Source organism: Carassius carassius, chromosome 41, assembly GCF_963082965.1.
Source record: "Carassius carassius chromosome 41, fCarCar2.1, whole genome shotgun sequence".
Lineage (NCBI taxonomy): Eukaryota > Metazoa > Chordata > Actinopteri > Cypriniformes > Cyprinidae > Carassius > Carassius carassius.
Genome location: NC_081795.1, coordinates 11,471,044 through 11,491,707, shown reverse-complemented (window position 1 = coordinate 11,491,707; position 20,664 = coordinate 11,471,044). Strand labels below are relative to the sequence as shown.

Below are 20,664 nucleotides of genomic sequence, written 5' to 3'. Positions count from 1 at the left end.
TCCACTTGGTTTACTGTACCAGCAGTGGTGCATTCTCGACTGTAGATTGAAACACGAGTGGAGGATGTTGCAGACCGCTCCACCCCTCCCACACAGCCTGTGTCCAGTCCAGACCCAGAGTGATGAGAGACCGTTCAGTCGCTCTCCTCTGAACACACCCTACCCTCAGACGGGACACACCGGGGGAGAGGTCATATCAAAGCGGAAATTAATTCGACATGGCACATTTTAGCAGAGAACAGTGATATTCCTGCGGGCTGCGTGGAAGAAAATACTGGAATGACTTGTGCGCGGAGGAAAACCGTGACGTACGACGTAAATATTTACATGCCCTTGCTCACAGCAGTACTGCTAGACATCGACTAAACTCACATTGAAACCTACATCGTGTGTGTATGAGAGACTGCGGAGGAACTGCGATGTTAACACGCACTAAGAACGACTGAAATAAAAACACAGGCGGAAAACGAATCATCCTTCCCTGAGATCGTAATAGAATTCTGATGACCGTGAGTCTGTCCGGACCGTGAGAGTTTCTGCAGGTTTGCGGGACTTTTGTTTAATCTGCGGTCATGCCGCATGCTTCATCAGAGCTGTTCCCTACCTCAGAGAATCGAGGATTGCTGAAGTTTTTTGACAGAAGAGACTAATTATGACCTAATTGGGCTGAAATACGAATAGTTTGGAATGAAACTGCCGCCTTATAAAAATTCCAAATTATTTTGTTAGCAATCGTAACTTTTGTGGTTACTGAAACGTTGTTGAAAACGTATTGAAACGTATAAATTCTTATTTAATTAATAATTTTTAAGACCCCCAGTTTTGCTTTAAGGGGATTCATGCCTTAATTAGGGGGTTTGACACCCCTACCCCTAAACCTCCCTTATTCACACCCTGCGAATGAGCACTTTGTGAAAAAGATTTTACTGAAATGCAATTGGATGCAAGTTTTTATAATTGTATTATGTAAATTCACATTGATCTTTATGTAAGTATATTTTCTCTCTCAGGTGAAAGATGACAGGTGTGAGGTGAGCAGAAGGACTTTTAAAAACTGTTTTCTAATAAACTATAGGAACGCTAAGGCTTATTTCTTATTTTCATTTGTTTCTTACCAAATGTAATCTCATGTATACAGTTAAAGGACTTTTAATAGTTAAATGACGTGAAGTCATTTTGAAAGTATGCCCAGTCTGGAGGCCTTTTTCCAGGGTGAGAATCTGTAACCAATCATGGGAGCGAAGCAAACTAAGACTGGAGGACAGGAGGCAGGATCGAGCCCTCAGAGCACAGGATGGAAACAGACCCCCACAAAAGAGCGAGGAGATATCCTTACTTCTTTGATGTTGAGGTCAGGAGACAAACTGAGGAGCGGCGGGACTCCTCCTCCCTACCAGCGGCGCATCGGGATGATACAAGAGATGATGCTGATGGCAAAGCAGGGGAAACACGATGAGGCGACAGAGATGCTGAAAACTCTTCGGCAGGTACAAATACCACTCCATGTTTCTTGTATAGGCTAGGTTATAACTCAAATAAAGGACAGACTTTTTTCTCTGATGAGTTTTTTGTCTACCACAAGTTGAATGTCAGCCCTCTTATCCATTAGTGTACCTGTCAATGTTTTCTCAATTTCTCACACAGCACTTGAAGAGCTCTTTTACAGTGACAAATATTGTCCTGTAAAGCTCTGGGGTACTATTTTTTTATTTTATTTTATTTTTTTAGGCTCCCTGTGTTCACAGTAGTGAGATGTAATGTCCAAATGTCAAGAATTCAGATCACTAAAATAAGAAAATAGGGGTTGACCGATTATCGGCCTGGCTGATTATCTGTGCGGATTTTAAGCTTTTTTGGCATTTCAAAACCAATTTTGCAGATAAAATCATTTAAAACCATTTAAAGAAAGTTTTTGTCAGAGCCCTTGATATTCTTAGTTTTTACATAAATTTTAATTTTTATACCAGACATACATATTGGTTCAAAATATCGGTTATATGTCTACTTTATCTGAAAAACACATATCGGTCAACCCTTATAAGAAATTATGCTCACTCTGGTATCTATATAAATTCGACTTCGGCAGCTTTTTGTTTGCATATGTAGGACCACCCGTGGGCCTCTCAGCTGGTAAACAGAGGCCCCAAAGCATTGGACTCATTGACCTGATTTGTAATCCGTACCCCATGCAGAAACCACAATTTTCTTTTACAGCAGAGAATCATTTGTTGCATTTGTGCTAACATGTCAGTCCAGCACTGGTCTGGTGTTTTGTAAGCTGTTGAAAGACATAAACTCTTCCTCCAAAACACATCATATTACTGTAAGATTTTATACAGAACTGATACAGATTTATCTGAGATACAAAAAGACTCCAGCAATAGTTTCCCAGCTCTATAGATTCTGCATTTCACAGAATTCAGTGATATTAACACAAGATGCCCATTTTACAATCCTGTGAAGCTGTGAGAACAGACACAGCTCAAGCTGGCCGAAGAGTAATACTGCACTGCATAAACACCAACTGTTTACGTTGGGTCGAGTGATTATGGATGCTGTCAGTAAGCACAGTGCTCTTCTTTATATCGAATGGGATTAAAGACCGAGTTAATGGGGATTTCTAGTCCTCCATAGTTTGTAAATGAATTGTTGGGCAGTGACGAAGAAACAGGTGGACATTCTCAAATGGACATTGTGAAAAAGAAGTACACTTATGGAAAAAAATATTCTTTAAAAGAAGATACTTAAATGCAATCTGAATGTAATGTTTTCAGAAATTTTATTGCATATTACATGTAAAAGTGTATTATAGTTTAAATTTCTATTAAATGCAGTTAATTCATGACTTGTGCTTTTTTGACCAACTTATGACTCAAGTACGTCTTTATATGTATTTAAATAATTATGTGTATTTATTTATTGTGGATCCCGCAATGGGGGTTAAAGCATATAATGAGCAAAAGAGACAAAGGACAGCGTCTCTTGTCCAGTGGTTACCAAATGCACCTTGTTGCCCGGAAACCATGAAAATGGATGGGCCTTTGATTACATGGAAATCGATTAATAAAGATTCTGCTCCATAGAGAGAGGATAATGATAAACCAAGGCTTTTGTTCAGTGTGCACATTTTAGGTCCGGGGTTTTAGTGTTAGAGAAATTCATTATTATGTTATATGTAGTGACATCAATATTATTCAGCCTTTTTCCTTGAACCTTTCCTGAGCTTTTTTACTTTGTCATACTAATGACGATTTGTTTCCTTCACACCCACCCATTCTCTGCTGGTTCGTGCTTGATTATTTAGCTCTGGCTTTAGAGCCGTCACCCCACACACGTTTGCAAATGTTTTAAATTTCTGATCCGCCTGGCTGCACTTTTGCTTTACAGACTGCAAATGTTCGATAATGTAGATGAACTTTTCTTTCAGTTTGGCTTGTTTTGCAGAGTTAAAGGTTTTCTCTTATTCTTTTCTGACAACAAAGTCTGTTCACTTTCTAGGCCCACATTTTGAAATTTATTTTCTATGATTTCATAGAACACATTTATTAGAAATAAAAAGCTTCTCAGATTACATATCAGAATTAAAGTTTCAGAATAAAGAAATATGCATTAAAGGTAAAGTTCACCCAAACATTTAAATTTGATGAAAATATACTCACAGACAGGCCATCCAAGATGTAGAAGATTTTTTTCTTCATCAGAACAGATCTGGAGAAATCTAGCATTACATCACTTGCTCACCAATGCATCCTCTGCAGTGAATGGGTGCCATCAGAATGAGAGTCCAAACAGCTGATAAAAACATCACAATAATCCACTAGTAATCCACATTTCTCCAGTCCATCAATAAACATCTTGTGAAGCAGAAATCTTCACAAGTAATAAACAAATCCATCATTAAGATGTTTTTCATTTTAAACCATCCTCTATCCATAATATTGCTTTCTCCAGTGACAAAATTATTTGAATAAGAAGGGAAATGCACAGATCAAGCTGCAAGTGTTTACAAGCGAAAACAGTTCTAAACAAATCTGTCTATGGATTTGGATGTAAAAAGACAACAGGGTATGGACTTTTTCACTGGAGGAAGCATTGTTATGGAGTATGGACACATTTTTTGGCCAGAAGCAACGCTATAATGTTAAAATGCCTCAATGATGGATTTGTTTATCACAAACATGCAACTTTTCCCTTCACAAGACTATAATTGATGGAGTCGTGTGGATTATTGTGATGTTTTTATCAACTGTTTGGACTCTCATTCTGACGGCACCCATTCACTGCAGAGGATCCACTGGTGATCAAATTAAGTAATGCTAAATTTCTCCAAATCTGTTCTGATGAAGAAACAATCTTATTTACATCTTGGATGGCCTGACGGTGAGTCATTTTCATTTTGGGGTTGAACTAATCCTGTAACTGTGATCTGCTGCAAGTCTGTAGTTTTCATTCTCTTGACCTCCCTGTATTGTGAATTTTTTTCCAGGATCTGGGAATGGAGTCAACCTCTCTGGATGATGTTCTCTACCGCTATGCCAGTTTCCGCAACCTGGTGGATCCCATTACCCATGACCTCATTATCAGCCTGGCCAAATACATTCACTGCCCAAAGACGGTATAGTGCTTCTGTGATTCGTGACATTCAGACCTAAACACACGCACACACACATACCATTTCTGTTCTATTTCTGTATGTTTCTTGTATGATGTGTTGCGTTAATATTTAATGAAAAGGGCCTTATAGCACTGCCTGGTCGTCATAGCAGATGTGCTAAATGAAACTGTACCATTCCAGTGCAGTGAGCATTAGGATGAAATCCAGTTTCTTAAGCATGTGTGAGTCTCTGATGAGCGGCAGAAACAGAGATGAAGAGAGCGGAGAGGGTAGAGACAGAGGGCGGTGTATTCGCTGATGAGTCACAAACACTAAAGACCAGTCAGCCCTCTTTCAAGACTGCTGCTGCTGCTGCACTTAATGAAGAAAGTCAGGCACTATAATATACCACTAACACCCTGCTCAGCTCCTATAGAGAGCTGCACAAATACCTGAGCTCCACTAAAACAACAAGGATGCCACCGTTTTTTTTCTTCAAACTGAGCTCAGTTTGAGTCACACGCTTGAAGTATTCAGTCAATTACAACGCACTGGATAGCTGACCAATCAGAGCACACCCTGCTTTTCAAAACTATGAGCTTTTTTAAAAAATCAACGCGTTTCAGAAAGGCAGGGCATAGAGTATGTGGAAAATAATGTGTTTTAACACATAAACACATTGCATTACACCAAATACACAAAATAATGTTCTTTTTAGCAGCGTCATATGACCCTTTTAATATATCATAGTAGTATCTGTATTGTATGTTAATTACCTATGAATTATATATCTTTAATATTTATATATTGAATTAAATAGATTTATACAGCACCGAAGTTGAATTAATAAGCTTTCCATTGATGTATGGTTTATTAGGATCGGCCAAGATACAACTATTTGAAAATGTGGAATCTGAGGGTGCAAAAAAAATCTAAATATTGAAAAAATCACCTTTAAAGTTGCCCAAATGAATTCTGAAACAATGAAACAAAGTTTTTTTGTAATTTTTTGTATGTTTTTTTAATATCTTAGTAGTATCTGTATTGTAAGTTAGTTACTTCTGAATTAAAGTTCGAATTGCAGTTCAGAAATGACTTAGTATTCAGCAAGGATGCATTACAATCATTAAAAGTGACGTTTACAAAGTTACAAAATCATTTCTGTTTTATTTTAAATGAAAGCATTTTTCTTTACTTGATAATCTGAAAAATAAAAAATCCAAATCATGTCTTCCACGGAAATATTAAGCAGCACAACTGTTTCCAACACTGATAATAAGAAATGTTTCTTGATCACCAAATCAGCATATTAGAATGATTTCTGAAGAATCATGTGACACTGAAGACTGGAGTAATGATGTTTTGCCAAAACAGAAAAAAATGTTTAGATATACAAAAATAGAAATCAATTATTTAAAATTGTCATATTCATACATACATACAGTACAGACCAAAAGTTTGGACACACCTTCTCATTCAAAGAGTTTTCTTTATTTTTATGACTATGAAAATTGTAGATTCACACTGAAGGCATCAAAACTATGAATTAACACATGTGGAATTATATATGGAATTATATACATAACAAAAAAGTGTGAAACAACTGAAAATATGTCATATTCTAGGTTCTTCAAAGTAGCCACCTTTTGCTTTGATTACTGCTTTGCACACTATTGGCATTCTCTTGATGAGCTTCAAGAGGTAGTCACCTGAAATGGTCTTCCAACAGTCTTGAAGGAGTTCCCCGAGAGATGCTTAGCAATTGTTGGCCCTTTTGCCTTCTGTCTGCGGTCCAGCTCACCCCTAAACCATCTCGATTGGGTTCAGGTCCGGTGACTGTGGAGGCCAGGTCATCTGGCGCAGCACCCCATCACTCTCCTTCTTGGTCAAATAGCCCTTGATGCCTTCAGTGTGACATAGTCATGAAAATAAAGAAAACTCTTTGATTGAGAAGGTGTGTCCAAACTTTTGGTCTGTACTGTATATACATATACATACATGTATACATATACATACATATATAAACACACACACACATATATATATATCCATACATTCATATAGAAGAGCTGGAGCCTATCCAACCATCTCGGAGAACAGGCCGGGGAAACACACTTAATAGATGGCCAGTCCTTGACCTGTACTTTATTATAAAAAATGAGAACCAGCCTTAGAAACATGCATATGCCATAACTTTAACTAAGCAGACATTATGAAATGTCAACTAAAAGTGGGGAGAGTGAGGGTTCACACAAGTGCATAAGGTGATGTTTCCTCTAAGTGATGTTTTTGTAAGAAGCGATGGAGAGAGACAAAGTGTGACAAAAGGACAGTTGGGCTGTCTGTTACAATCTCTGAGCTGTCAGAGCCTGCTGGGTGTATGATTACATTGCCAGGGGACCCACTGTCTGTGTGCAGGGGTATGCACACCAATGCTGACCAGTCATGAGGCACTGTTAATCTCACCTTCAGCAGCCACTAGGCTTTACTAACACAGTGTTTTTTCAGACATCTAAATATAAACAGACATAGTTCTATCTCTGATCCACTGCAGAGGTCAAGGCCTGGACCAGCAGAGAGATGTGATGGCCAGATTGATTTACATATTGATGTTTCCAGTGTGAATGCAGACACCTGAGCACAGGCAATGTGTCCTTGATGAAATACTGTTACTGTTATCTTTGATTCCTGATAAAAAACAAATGTCATTTGGCCTAGGGTAAGACCTATTAAAAACTTGTCCTGGTCTCTTGAATTTTAGCGCCCATTCTTCATATTGAGACATTTTGAATGTTCTTAGTTGGAGCCATGAATAGACAAGTGCTAGTACATGAAACATAAAGTTAATTTACTGAAGTGTACTGGACCTCATTTATTACCTGAAGCTAGTCAATGTAATTCCTGTAATAAACCTCAGCTGTGATTAATGTGACAAAACAAAATTACAGTTAATGGACAACCCCATTAGGAATGGATTTCACCTTTGCAGCTAATACCAATATTTCAGCCAGTGTTGTTTTACTATTGCTTATATACTATTTAAGTGTTTAAAAATTCTGAACGAGCTTTTATTTAAATATTTCCAGTTTTCTTTTTCATTGTAATTTAAGTTTTAGTAATTTAATGTGCTTTTGTCATTTTTATTAGTTTTGTGTTTTTTTAAATACTTCTGTTTAGCTTTAATTTAACATTTATATTTTATTTGATTTCAGCTTTAATTAACAAAAATTATTTGTAACGTTTTAGCTTTAGTTAACAATAACACTGCTGATGACAGCATTTTGGTTCAGAGTAAATTATGGATTCATCATGTATTAGTTCAGTATTAGTGGTATCAGTCGGTATTGGATATTTAATTATTTTTATATTTACAGTAGATTACCACTGTAGGAACCTTTAAACTTCTATAGTTTATTATAACTAATCAAGAATATTAAATATAATCTTAACCAAATCTCAAAATTAGTGTCCATGTTCATACAAAATTTCCAATTAATTCTGAATTCACAAAATAGTATACAGTTTTACAAACCTGATTCCAAAAAAAAGTTGGGACACTGTACAAATTGTGAGTAAAAAAGGAATGGAATGATTTATAAATCTCATAAACTTGTATTTTATTCACAATAGAATATAGATAACATTTCACATGTTGAAAGTGAGACATTTTGAAATGGCATGACAAATATTGGCTCATTTTGGATTTCATGAGAGCTACACATTTAAAAAAAAATTGGGACAGGTAGAAATAAGAGGCCGGAAAAGTTAAATGTACATATAAGGAACAGCTGGAGGACCATTTTGCAACTTATAAGGTCAATTGGCAAATTGATTGGGAATAAAAAGAGCAGAAGTCAAGATGGGCAGAGGATCCCCAATTCTCCCAATGCTGCGGCGAAAAATAGTGGAGCAATATCAGAAAGGAGTTTCTCAGAGAAAAATGGCAAAGCTTTTGAAGTTATCATCATCTACAGTGCATAATATCATCCAAAGATTCTGAGAATCTGGAACAATCTCTACGCGTAAGGGTCAAGGCCGGAAAACCATACTGTATGCCCATGATCTTTGGGCCCTTAGACGGCACTGCATCACATACAGGAATGCTACTGTAATGGAAATCACAACATGGGCTCAGGAATACTTCCAGAAAACATTGTTGGTGAACACAATCCACCGTGCCATTCGCCGTTGCTGGCTAAAACTCTATAGGTCAAAAAAGAAGCCATATCTAAACATGATCCAGAAGCGCAGGTGTTTTCTCTGGGCCAAGGCTCATTTAAAATGGACTGTGGCAAAGTGGAAAACTGTTCTGTGGTCAGACAAATCAAAATTTGAAGTTCTTTTTGGAAAACTGGGACGCCATGTCATCCGGACTAAAGAGGACAAGGACAACCCAAGTTCTTATCAGCGCTCAGTTCATAAGTCTGCATCTCTGATGGTATGGGGTTGCATGAGTGCATGTGGCATGGGCAGCTTACACATCTGGAAAGGCACCATCAATGCTGAAAGGTATATCAAAGTTCTAGAACAACACGTGCTCCCATACAGACATCGTCTCTTTCAGGGAAGACCTTGCGTTTTCCAACATAACAATGCCAGACCACATAGTGCATCAATTACAACATCATGGCTGCGTAGAAGAAAGATCCGGGTACTGAAATGGCCAGCCTGCAGTCCAGATCTTTCACCCATAGAAAACACTAGAAGCCTGTATTAGACAAGAATGGGACAACATTCCTATTCCTAAACTTGAGCAACTTGTCTCCTCAGTCCCCAGACGTTTGCAGACTGTTATAAAAAGAAGGGGATGCCACACAGTGGTAAACATGGCCTTGTCCCAACTTTTTTGAGATGTGTTGGTGCCATGAAATTTTAAATCAACTTATTTTTTCTTTAAAATGATACATTTTCTGTTTAAACATTTGATATGTCATCTATGTTGTATTCTGAATAAAACATTGAAATTTGAAACTTTCACATCATTGCATTCTGTTTTTATTCACAATTTGTACAGTGTCCCAACTTTTTTATAATCGGCTTTGTAATATTTATTAGCCATCTATTCGTTATCATCTAGAATTGTAACATCAGTGCATCCGTAGATTTAATTATTGGCAGCCCTGCTGGAGCATGCAGTGCTTTTTCTGTAACTTACATCGGCAGGAATAGTTTCTGTCTAGAGTGTGGCAGTTACTCGAGGCAGTGTGTGTATGAGAGTTCGTGTCTCTCTGCAAATTGAATTGCTTTAGGCAGTGATGAATGTGAGTAACAATAATAAAGCTTTGCAGAGATAGCCATACAATACATCAATTTGTCACTAACACATTACATGCTTTTTACCAAATCACACACATACATACTCACAGAATCTCAGATGACCTAATGATAGAGCCAGACTGTGTCTGTGACATGTCGGTCAGTCCATATAGCTTTGCTCCTCTGTCATCATAAATGTAAAAAAAAAAAAAAGTATTTTACCTTGAGGGCTCAGATACCCTGCTCTTCTGCCAGTCCCCATTAACCTGTTGTGTGTTACAGCTGATTGATGTGATCTCTCTCTCTCTCTGTCTTTATCAGGAGGGAGATGCTTTGGGTGCCATGGAGAAGGTGTGCCGTCAGCTGACCTACCACCTGAGCCCGCACTCCCAGTGGAGACGGCAGGGGCTTCTGAAGAGGAAGCCACAAGCCTGGTGAGAAAGTAGAGCTGACAAGCAGAGATGAGGTCTCAGATTTAGGCACTGAGGGCACATGCTGCCTTACTTTCTTCAGTAATGTACAACAATAGGGTTTTTTATTTCAAGTCTTTCTCTTCTTATTTATTCTTGACTTGTCTTTCTTCTTAGGGTTCTCATGGTTATGGAAAACTTGATAATAATTTAATACTTAAAATGAGAGGATATTTCTAGTTAATATACATTATTCTAGTTATCACATACAAAATTGTTCAAAAGTTTGGATTTAATGATCTCTAATGCTCACTAAGGTTGCATTAAAATACAGTAAAATCATGGTTTTCTAACATGTTTTAAAATGTAACTTAAAGCAGAGTTTTCAGCATCATTACTCCAGTCTTCAGTGTCACATGATCCTACAGAAATCACTCTAATATTCTGATTTGGTGCTCAAGAAACATTTCTTATTATCATCAATGTTGGAAACAGTTGTGCTGCTTAATATTTTGTGTAAAACATTTTTTTTCAGGATTCTTTGATGAATATAAATATTTTGTAACATTATAAATGTCTTTACCCCCCAAAACCTTTGAACACTGTTTGCTGAATATATGCATATATATATCTTATAATTACTTAATATATACTATCTAATCTATTGAAATCTATCTATCTAATCTATCTAATCTATCTGAACTATTGAATCACTGATTCATTAGCAAAATCCTTATACAGGAATCAAAAACTTTTTCAGTTTCATATTCTGGTTCCTTTTCTTTTTTCTCTTTTTTTCTTTTTTGTTTCTTTTCTTATTTTCTCTCTGATGTCCAGCTCTCTCCTACCACATAAGTACTTTCATTCCACATGAAAGCACTGCATTTAATTCCACATTATAAATTACAATGATGCCTGTATCCTTCAGCCCACACACAGTAGCCTAGTGGCTCACAAGTGCCTCACTTTGTTCATTAATTAAAGTGATTAGTTGGTTTAAAAATAAAAGGCTTTCCAACTTTGCAGAGCAGGCAGTCAAAATGAATCATCGCTTTGCTAGTTGTGTGTCTGTGTACTGATTCGTCAGCACTTAGGGATTAATTATTAATTAAAAACTGCATGGCTAATGGAGCGTTGAGGATTGGGTACAGTTCTGATGTCCCCAAGTTGTTTTAATACACAATATCGCATATTGAATTAGCTCCTCAAAGGGGTTTCAGCACTTTCTTCTCCATCCATTGATGATAAGAGTTGTGTTTATTCTGCAGAGTAAGTCAGTAAATGAAAGAGCAGCCTCCCACTGCGTGCCAAGTGGTTTTTTGCTAACACATGGTTCTGTAGTGTAGACTCATTCTTATGTGGCTCCTTTCCAGCTGCCATTAATATAGTCAAAACACAGACTGTGTAATGTGTAAATGAGGAAATACTAGGCTCTATTTATTTCCTGTGTCGATGGATACACTTTAGATTAGCTGACGCTTTATTCTGTTCCCTAACTTATGTATGCAAGGATAAAACAGGTGAAGTCCCTTACCGCAGTTCATTCACTGCATCAGCTGCTGTTGTTAAGATGGAATGTGAAGGCATGTGTTCTGCGTAGACCGGATTCGATACCTTCTTCTTTTTATCCGCTCTGTCTGTGTTGACTTATCCTCACCGGGTGCTTTTTGTTGATGGAGCACTGCTGTTTGTCTGAATCCCACCACACACGGCTCTTCATTTGTTAAGCTTATGTTGTGTACTGAGTGGCGTGGGTTATTGTCACAGATGTGAATGCAGCTGTTGGGGTTTAAAAAGGGAAGTGTTTCTCAAACAGCGTTCTCACCTTTTCTTGGGTGTGTTGCCGATGCTTGTGTGCCTCAGAGGGTCTCCTTATTCTCTGCTTGAACTTTCTCAAGCACTTTGTTAGTTGAGTTTACTGATGTGATTTCATCAGATCGGCAATAATGGGACTGTCCAGATGAAATAGGAGTTCAAATAATTTCACAGCCTGAAGGTGCAAACAGGAAAGAAAAACAAGGCAATAATTCAACTAAAATAAAAGTTCTGTCACTATTTCCTTGAATTATTGTGTTTCAAAACCAGATTTGATATGATATCATTTTCTTTTTTCATGGATTACAAAAAGAGTAATTTATAGCAAATTAAGCAAGCTGCTTGTTTCTATACAATGAAAGGGATTTTCATGTCAAAACTTTCAGTGAATAACAATATTGGTCTGTTTCTCAAACAAAGCTCCCACATGATAATACAGGAGTTGTAATGTGTGTTGTAAGAGTGTGAAGTTCTGTGTAAGAGATTAAGTAATATAGATGACTACTTTTTTTGATGTGTTTTAATTTTTCTTGTTTTTGGACTTTTACAAGGTCACCCATTCACTTTCATTGTATAGAAGGCATATTCTCCTATGGTGAAAAGAAACAACAATTTTGAGTTTTATTTGCTTGTAAGTCTCTTGTTTCTCAGATTGTTCTCCTGGAAAAAAAAAAAGTCTCCAGTAATCTAAGTTTTATTTGCCAAGATGGTGTTTTAATACATTAATTTAAATATTTCTAATTCATACAAGTCTCATTTCTTTCTTTTAAGGAGAAATGGTTCTTCATGGAACTAAAGATGTCAATAAAGAAACTTTATTTTTTAATATGTATATTAATATGAGGTTTGAATGAGCATCCTATATTTTACCTGGGAAAAATTCAGTAGTGTCAGTTTATTGTTACGTACACTATTATAATATTAATTAGTATTTTAAATGAGTTTTTATTTTTATTTTCATTTTAAATGTAATATAACTTTCAGTAATTTTATGTGCTTTTGTCGTCTTTATTTATTTTTTTATATTTCTGTGTAACTTGAATTTATTTTTTATTCACTTAAATAATTAGTAATTTTTATTTCAGATTTATTTCTAGTAATTAGTACTTCAGCTTAAAATAATTTAATTCTAATTTTCATGTTTTGTTTTTTTTATTTCATATTTATTTTTATTTTAATTAACAAAAACAATTTTTAGTTTTAGTTAACAGTAACAACAGTGATATTCAGCCAAGCATTCATTTTTAACTCTCATCATTTGATGCCTCCTCCAGTTACCCTTCTCTTTCTCTCTCCTTTAATGATTCCACCCTCTCTGCTCCAGTGGTAACGAAGTACTAACATGACCTTAACCTCGTCCGCCGGTCAGAGAGAGACAGTTTCTCAGACAGGTGTCAGGAGAATTCACACGTAACAGATGTTGGGCTGCAGTACATGTGTGTTTATGTTTATGCATTACTCATAGTGTGTGTGCAGTTTAATCTATGTGCCTCCGTGCAAATATTTACACTGAAGCTACATCAGTTCTGATTTGCAATTCTGGATAGCACCGTGGGAAATTACACACCTGCTCCGGATGTGTTGTCTGTTAGTTTATCCAATAACATCCATTTAACTTCAGTGTAAATACATACTTTATTTATAAGATATAGTTTATTTTTTAGCACAGCAGTATATGTCAAGAGTTTAGCACAGATGAGTCCAAATCATTTTAATGCAGGTGTGAGAAAAAGAGCTGAGTGTTTGCGTTTGTTTGGGACGTGTTTCTTGCTCATTTGCATAAGCTTGTGCTGTCGCAGTGCCAACAGCATCACCCACTCTCACTGAATATAATATATTGATCGACAGTCAAATTGTTAACTGCAAATGGAACAATATAAACAGATCTTATGAACACAAGATATCTAAAAGCTGTATTATTTGGATTGCATCTTCGAAACAAAACCTGTAAAGTGGAATATAATATGCAATAGACCTAATACATGACCTCTATTGTTTCATGGACTGAAATGTGAAATGCTTTTTGCTCGTCTGGTCTGCATGTGGTGAAGTGTCTGCAGTCCAGTGGAGACCCTTTAGTCCATAACAAGCAGCCCTCGGCTGTCAGGAGCCGGTGAGGAATGTCTTCCTCATCTCAATACAGGAAGACCGGAGCTTTCTGGATCATCATGTCCAGAGACGACAGTGTTTCATCTAACTTTAGCATATGATCTGCCTCATAACACCCACATTAAAAGCAAACTCACTGGCTAGAATTGTGAGGGGATAAAAAAGATAGAGCGATGTGTTTAACGAAAAAGGGATTTGGGAATATAAAACAGCAGTAGTAGAGGGTGTGGAATAAGGGCTGTTGTGAAATCATACTCTCATCTCTCAGGCATGTCTGCTGAATTCTTTCTGCCTTCTAAATTTTCCCTCCTGTTTTTCATCCCTCTATTTTCTCCTCATATGATCTCTTGAGTCGTTTTAATGCTGCCTCAGATTACCTCACAGTTCTGCCTTTTGCTAGTTTTTTAGTTGCTTAAGCTCTCGTTTCGTGCCTCTTTCTCTCATGTTGTCTTCTTGTCCTCTTCTGCTCACACTCTTTACAGCCTGAGAGCAGAAACAGCAGGTTTTGAATGTGGCGTGCATGATGATGAAATTGCAATAAGCTATTGATATTCATTCACTGTTCCTTACAGCTTTTTTGCTTCTCTGGCTTTTCAATTTCATTCCCTGTCTGTTTTTTATTCAAGCCGTGACTTAGACATTTCATTTGGCACATGGCAACTGCATGCCTCCAATTAGTGGTATCTTAACATTAATGGTTTTTTTTATTGATTTGTATAGCCGTCCAGACAGTTGTCATGCCAGAATCATTGATGTCTGAGAGGCTAAGTAAAAAAAGAGCTGTTTGACAAAGGAACTCAGCTTTTAAAATTCACATAAAGTCATTACATGGAGAGCTTCAGTAAAGCTGCTGGCATTTTGCACCAAAAAGGGAACAAAATTTGACCTGAATGTCAAATGTTGTACATCAATCTCAGGGAGTCAGCTTAATATTAGTGGTTTTCGTTTTATATTATGTTATATATTATGTTTATATTATATTTTTTCAAGTGTAAAAAGTATTTATAAACATTGAGAAAATAGACTGAGATGACTAATCTTCCCATCATGCCAAATTATTGTGTGATTTATTATAGATATATAGATATAGATATAGGGAAAATACAGTCAAATGTAGTCTTAACAAAATAACTACATATTAAACAAATAGATTTGATTATAATGAATTGAATATCAGTTCAACTGATTGACAAAATCATGATTTTTTGTATGATTAGGATATAAACCCAATGCAATGGGATACCAAAGTGTACTGCATTCATGAAAAGTGCTTGTTGTTTTAAATGATAAAATATTTTGTGCATCATACTAAGCAACATTTTAACTAAAAATTAATAATTAATGCACACATTCAGACCTTGCATCCACTGCAAAAGAAGGTCTATTTCAGGCTTTATTTCATTTTGCTCTGATAGTCACACAGGTATGACCTTTCAGCAGTGTGCTGGAGAATACAACAGTATAATGATAGGCTCAGCACTTAATTGGTCATAATTATCACACTTATTATCCAACAGTCTTCAACATATTTTCCAAGGGTCTTGGACCTGCATTCAGGGTTGGTAAGAGTTTTGTATATTTTTGGAAAGATGTCTCTTTTGCTCATTGAAGGTTGTGTTTATTTGATCAAAAGTACAGTAAAACAGTAATAATGTGAAATATATATATTTTTTAATCATTATTAAAATTAATTAATTAATGTTAAATTGGTGAAAGCTGAATTTTCACGAGTCCATTCTGCAGTGTCACATGATCCTACAGAAATCATTGCCTTCAGAAAACATGTTATGTTATTCACTTCTTTATTAAAAATTATCTTACTGACCCCAAAATTTTAACAGAGATATATATTCCAGCTATGTAAACGGTAGATTTTCGGTGAACTATCCCTTTAAGTTTTTAAAGTCACATGGCGGATACCATTTTGCTAAAAGATAGTTTTAATATTTCTGCTTGACATCCCTCCTTCGTTAACCAGAACATTTCGAAATGATCCGATGCTGAGGAGAGAATGTAAGTGGGTCAGATGCATTCAGTGTGAGATTGCTGAGTGAGGGAAAGGCTTTTTCTCTTAGAGAGCGTGGGATTCAGGATCCTGGCCAGTAATATCAGGAGAGTTGATATCCTGTTGTGGTTTAGCCATTTCCTTGTCTTTGCTGCTGTTTTATTTTGCTAGGTCAATGACAGGATCAGAGCGGGCCAGGAAATATATCATTCAGAATGAACATAGCATGTCAAATCAGGATGGTTATTATTCCTCTCTCTTCCTCAAATGCCAATTCAAAAAGATATATGCACGTCCTGGTGTGAATTAGCAACAGTCACATTATGAATTAGTATTCTCGTCATTTCTTTTCTCGCTTTCACTCTTTTTCTCTTTTCTTGCACACTGGCAAACTGTGGTGGCACACTGAGCTTATTATGAGTCTGCTGCATGTGCAGTGATTAAAACAACACATTTGTTCTCTTTTACTTAATAAATCAGCTTTTCTTCCTGCCTTCGACTTTAATTCCCTCCATTTATCTATCTCTCGTAGGTTCTTAATCCATATTTGACAATAACAACTGACATCATGATTAAATGAACTCTTTTGAACTCTTCTATGTTGCTTGTATTTCCAGGGCTGTTTTGAATCTGTAATGCATTTACAGAAAATGAATCCGTTCAATCAGATTTCCCTCAATGAGCCGTTATCCTGAATTTTAATAAACTGGTATGACTTTCAATAAATTAAGCTGCATAGTCTATTATTTTATTATTATTATTATTATTATAAATTGTAGTTCCTCAACCTTTTAAGGCTGGATAGTTTCAGTTTGCTCCTGTCCTACATGTCTTCTTTAGACACTAATGAGTGTTACAGTTACTTAAGCAATTTCAGGTTCTTCCATTTGTAGAAATCTGGTACTAGAATAGTATGGACGAGAGATCTAATAATCTAATTATAATACATTTTATACAATGAATTTTGTTGCCACAGGAAATGTCCATGCTAAAGGGTCTCATGTCGAACAGCATAGGGTTCTGGAAGAGACCATTTGAATATGTGAGCAGAGCTGCTGTATGTATGTACGGTCCAACATTAAATTGTTGCCACACATTATCATTTTTGCCACATAATGATTTAGTTCCTAATGAAATTACCAGCTAACCAGCAAATGTGTCCTAGTTTTATTATGAACTTATAGAATTTTTAATATTTTCTTTCCTTTGGTTAATATTTAATAAAGTTAATTTTTTTCTCTCCTCCAGTTGAGATTTATAAAATGCAATAAAAAGTTAATTCCCCCACCTCCATACACATTATTACTCTCTATCTGCTTCTTTTTCTCTTTCTCAGTCTGAAATCAGTTCTTTCAAGTCCTCCATTCGGTGGGACATTAGAACTGTCTGGCATCCCTCTTGGAGTGAAAGACATGGAGCGTCTCTGTGCCTACCTGCATCACCACGCATCTCGCATAGGCAGCATAGAGATGGGCTTCACCGAGCTCACAGACGATGCCTTCCTTCTGCTCCTCCCTATGCTGGCGTCTCTTCCCCGCCTTGAGACTCTGGCCCTTAATGGCAACAGGCTGACCCGTGCGGTGCTCAAAGAGCTCACAGACACGCTGAAGGACCCGGACAGCTTCCCCAGCGTCACCTGGATCGACCTTGGGAACAACGTGGACATCTTCTCCCTCCCACAACCTTTTCTGGTGAGTCTGCGAAAGCGCTGCCCCAAACAGGGCTACCTTCCCACCATCCTGGAGTTCGGCGAGAGCCAGGCCAGCGAGCCAGAGGGCAGAGTGGATGAAGACGATGCAGATGATACAAACAGGACAGAGAGTATGGGAGAACTCAGATCTGAGGTAGAAGAAGAGATTGACGGTGAGATGGAGATCGAAGACATGATGGAGGAGTTGCTGGACTTTGACAGGGAGGTGCAAGGCAAGGAGGATGAGGACGATAGTATGTGGACCGTGGAGGAGCAGCGGCTGGTAAAAGATCCAGTTGCAAAGCGGAACAAAGAGAAGAGAGTGTCCAAAACAGAGGGCAAAGAGGACTTACAAAGCCAGTCTTCCCATCTATCCTGCTCCAGCCAGTCACAGCACTCTTCTGGAGCCATCGAGCCTATAAGAGAAGACTCTGTGCCAGACCAGTTAGCATGTTCTTCAAACAACCCTACCTGATTGAAACCACTGTGTAATTTGATTCGAGTTTGGTCCCTTTAAGAAAAAGAGAAAGTGTGACAGGCTTGTTTTCAGACTGGGTTATCCATGAAGTCATGCGATTCTGCAGGGTTTATAGGGTTGACAATCACAGCGGTTGTCTGTTGTTGCAAAGGAGAAATGGTTAACTTGTTAGGTTAAAAAAATATCACATTTACATCCTCATTCAAGTTTTCCCATGATTTATATTCCCAAATATAAATGTACCTTCTCATTCAGGTGTTTCCATTCACTGTCATGTACATGTATAGATCCAGTCACAAAGCAAATAGAAGAGGGAGTCAAAAACATAGGGTTAAGAGGACTTACAAAGTCAGTCATCCCATCTGCCTTGCTACAGTCTTTAACAGCACTTCTCTGGAGGCAACAAGCCCTTAGGAGGAGACTTTGTCCCAGACCAGTTAGCATGTCTTTCAGGCAGTCCTACCTGATTGAACCCACTGTCTAATTTAAAAAAGAAAATGGTAGGAAGAGTGTGATGGACTTGTTTTCAGACTGGGTCAAGCATGAAGTCATGGGATTAAGCAGGTTTAAAAGGGAAGACAATCATAATTGCTGTCAAGGTAAAAAAAAAAAAAATTATATATATATATATGTATATATATATCTTGTCATTCGGTTCTCCCCCTTCACTGTCATAAAGATTGGAGCAAAGCAAAAAATCACAGCGGTTGTCTGTTGTTGCAAAGGAGAAAAGGTTCACTTGTTAGGTAAAAAATATCAAATTTACATTCTCATTCAGGTTTTCCCCATCATGATAAAAAATATCCATCATAAAATATATAAAATATACCTTCTCATTGAGGTTTTGTCATAACCATGAACCTCTGTGTGCCTATGTGCCTGTTTAAAACCATGCTGGAAAGTGTGTGTGTGTGTGTGTGTGTGTGTGTGTGTGTGTGTGTGTGTGTGTGTGTGTGTGTGTGTGTGTGTGTGTGTGTGTGTGTGTGTGTGTGTGTGTGTGTGTGTGTGTGTGTGTGTGTGTGTGTGTGTGTCTGTGTGTGTGTGTGTCTGTGTGTGTGTGTGTGTGTGTGTGTGTGTGTGTGTGTGTGTGTGTGTGTGTGTGTGTGTGTGTGTGTGTGTGTGTAGGTGCAGGTTTAGAGCAACTACGATGCAGGACATCATGAATTGGTGTGTCCATCTATGCATCCGACTGTCGTAAGTATCATGTTCTCTCCAGCAGTGAAAAACAACCTAAATTCTATTCAATATCGTCCATTGAATATGCATGTGCTGGTGTCAGGTGGATGGGACGCTGATGAGCTCATATTAAGTGCCCCTAATTTATACAGTGGAAAACCAAAATTTTGTCACAGTGTTGGCCCAAAACAGTATGTTTGATTGATACAGAGCAGTTGGACTGAAGCCAAAGAGAAAAGACTCCACAGAAAGAAAACAAATATTATTGTTTGGTTATAGATAGATGGTATATAATAGTGATTCTGTTGTTGCTGCTTAAAATGGATTTTGAAGTCAATGTAAGGTTTCTTAGCTCTGTACTTTAAAATAGATCCTTTAAACACTAAAATGATATTAAGATTTTGTGTCTCTTTATCCACTGTTATAATATGATAAAATTATTTTTTGTATAAACATCTATTTAGTGCCTAATTAAAATGTTACATTTTTCAAATGTAATTCAAAGTAGTTCTGATATGCCAGTAAATTAAAGTATTGTTGCAATGACGGTTTATATTTGATTAGACAGATTTGTCTTAATGGAAAACAGTTGTTTTATTTCATGTTTATTAGAAATTACGGAATTGAGAACTAGGATTTATTATATCCCTTTATACTGTACTACTTAGTATAATATCATAATATGCTTACATACAAAAAATCTGGTTCAGTGTTATTTGAAGTAGAATTAGCTCCCTCCCCAAATGATGGTTTATAAAATTAATTATTAAGCCTAATAAAAGGAAGATCCTTAATATAGCTAACCAATATATTTCAGATGATCGTGTAATTTTATGCTCACCAGGTCGCCTCAAAATTTCCTGCTGTTTTTCAAAGCCATACTTCTAGACAAGTTCTGCCATTACAGAATTCTATGTTGATAAAAGTGCACTGAAGAGTTATGATCAATGAATTTATGATCAGTATTTCTGTATTAACAAAGCAAATGTAATGCAAGGGATGACAAGAAACCAATATGTGAAGGCTATGATTATTTGTGAACAAAAAATGTGTTTTGACTGTTGGCATCAAAATCAATAAACCTTTAACAAACATACAATTCATTTATGCGTTAAACAGCACATAAAATGT

The 20,664-nt window shown here is 36.9% G+C and overlaps 1 protein-coding gene across 1 annotated transcript; it reads left to right on the top strand.

The window, feature by feature from the left end:
- Window positions 1-94: 94 nt before the first annotated feature.
- On the top strand, window positions 95-19,159 carry LOC132122723 (leucine-rich repeat-containing protein 75A-like). Its single transcript, XM_059533068.1, has 5 exons — window positions 95-1,487; window positions 4,487-4,615; window positions 10,172-10,284; window positions 17,526-18,529; window positions 19,104-19,159. Exons 1-4 carry the CDS (start codon window positions 1,233-1,235, stop codon window positions 18,352-18,354), a joined length of 1,326 nt encoding a protein of 441 aa, XP_059389051.1. The 5' UTR covers window positions 95-1,232; the 3' UTR covers window positions 18,355-18,529; window positions 19,104-19,159.
- The last annotated feature ends 1,505 nt before the right edge of the window (window positions 19,160-20,664 follow it).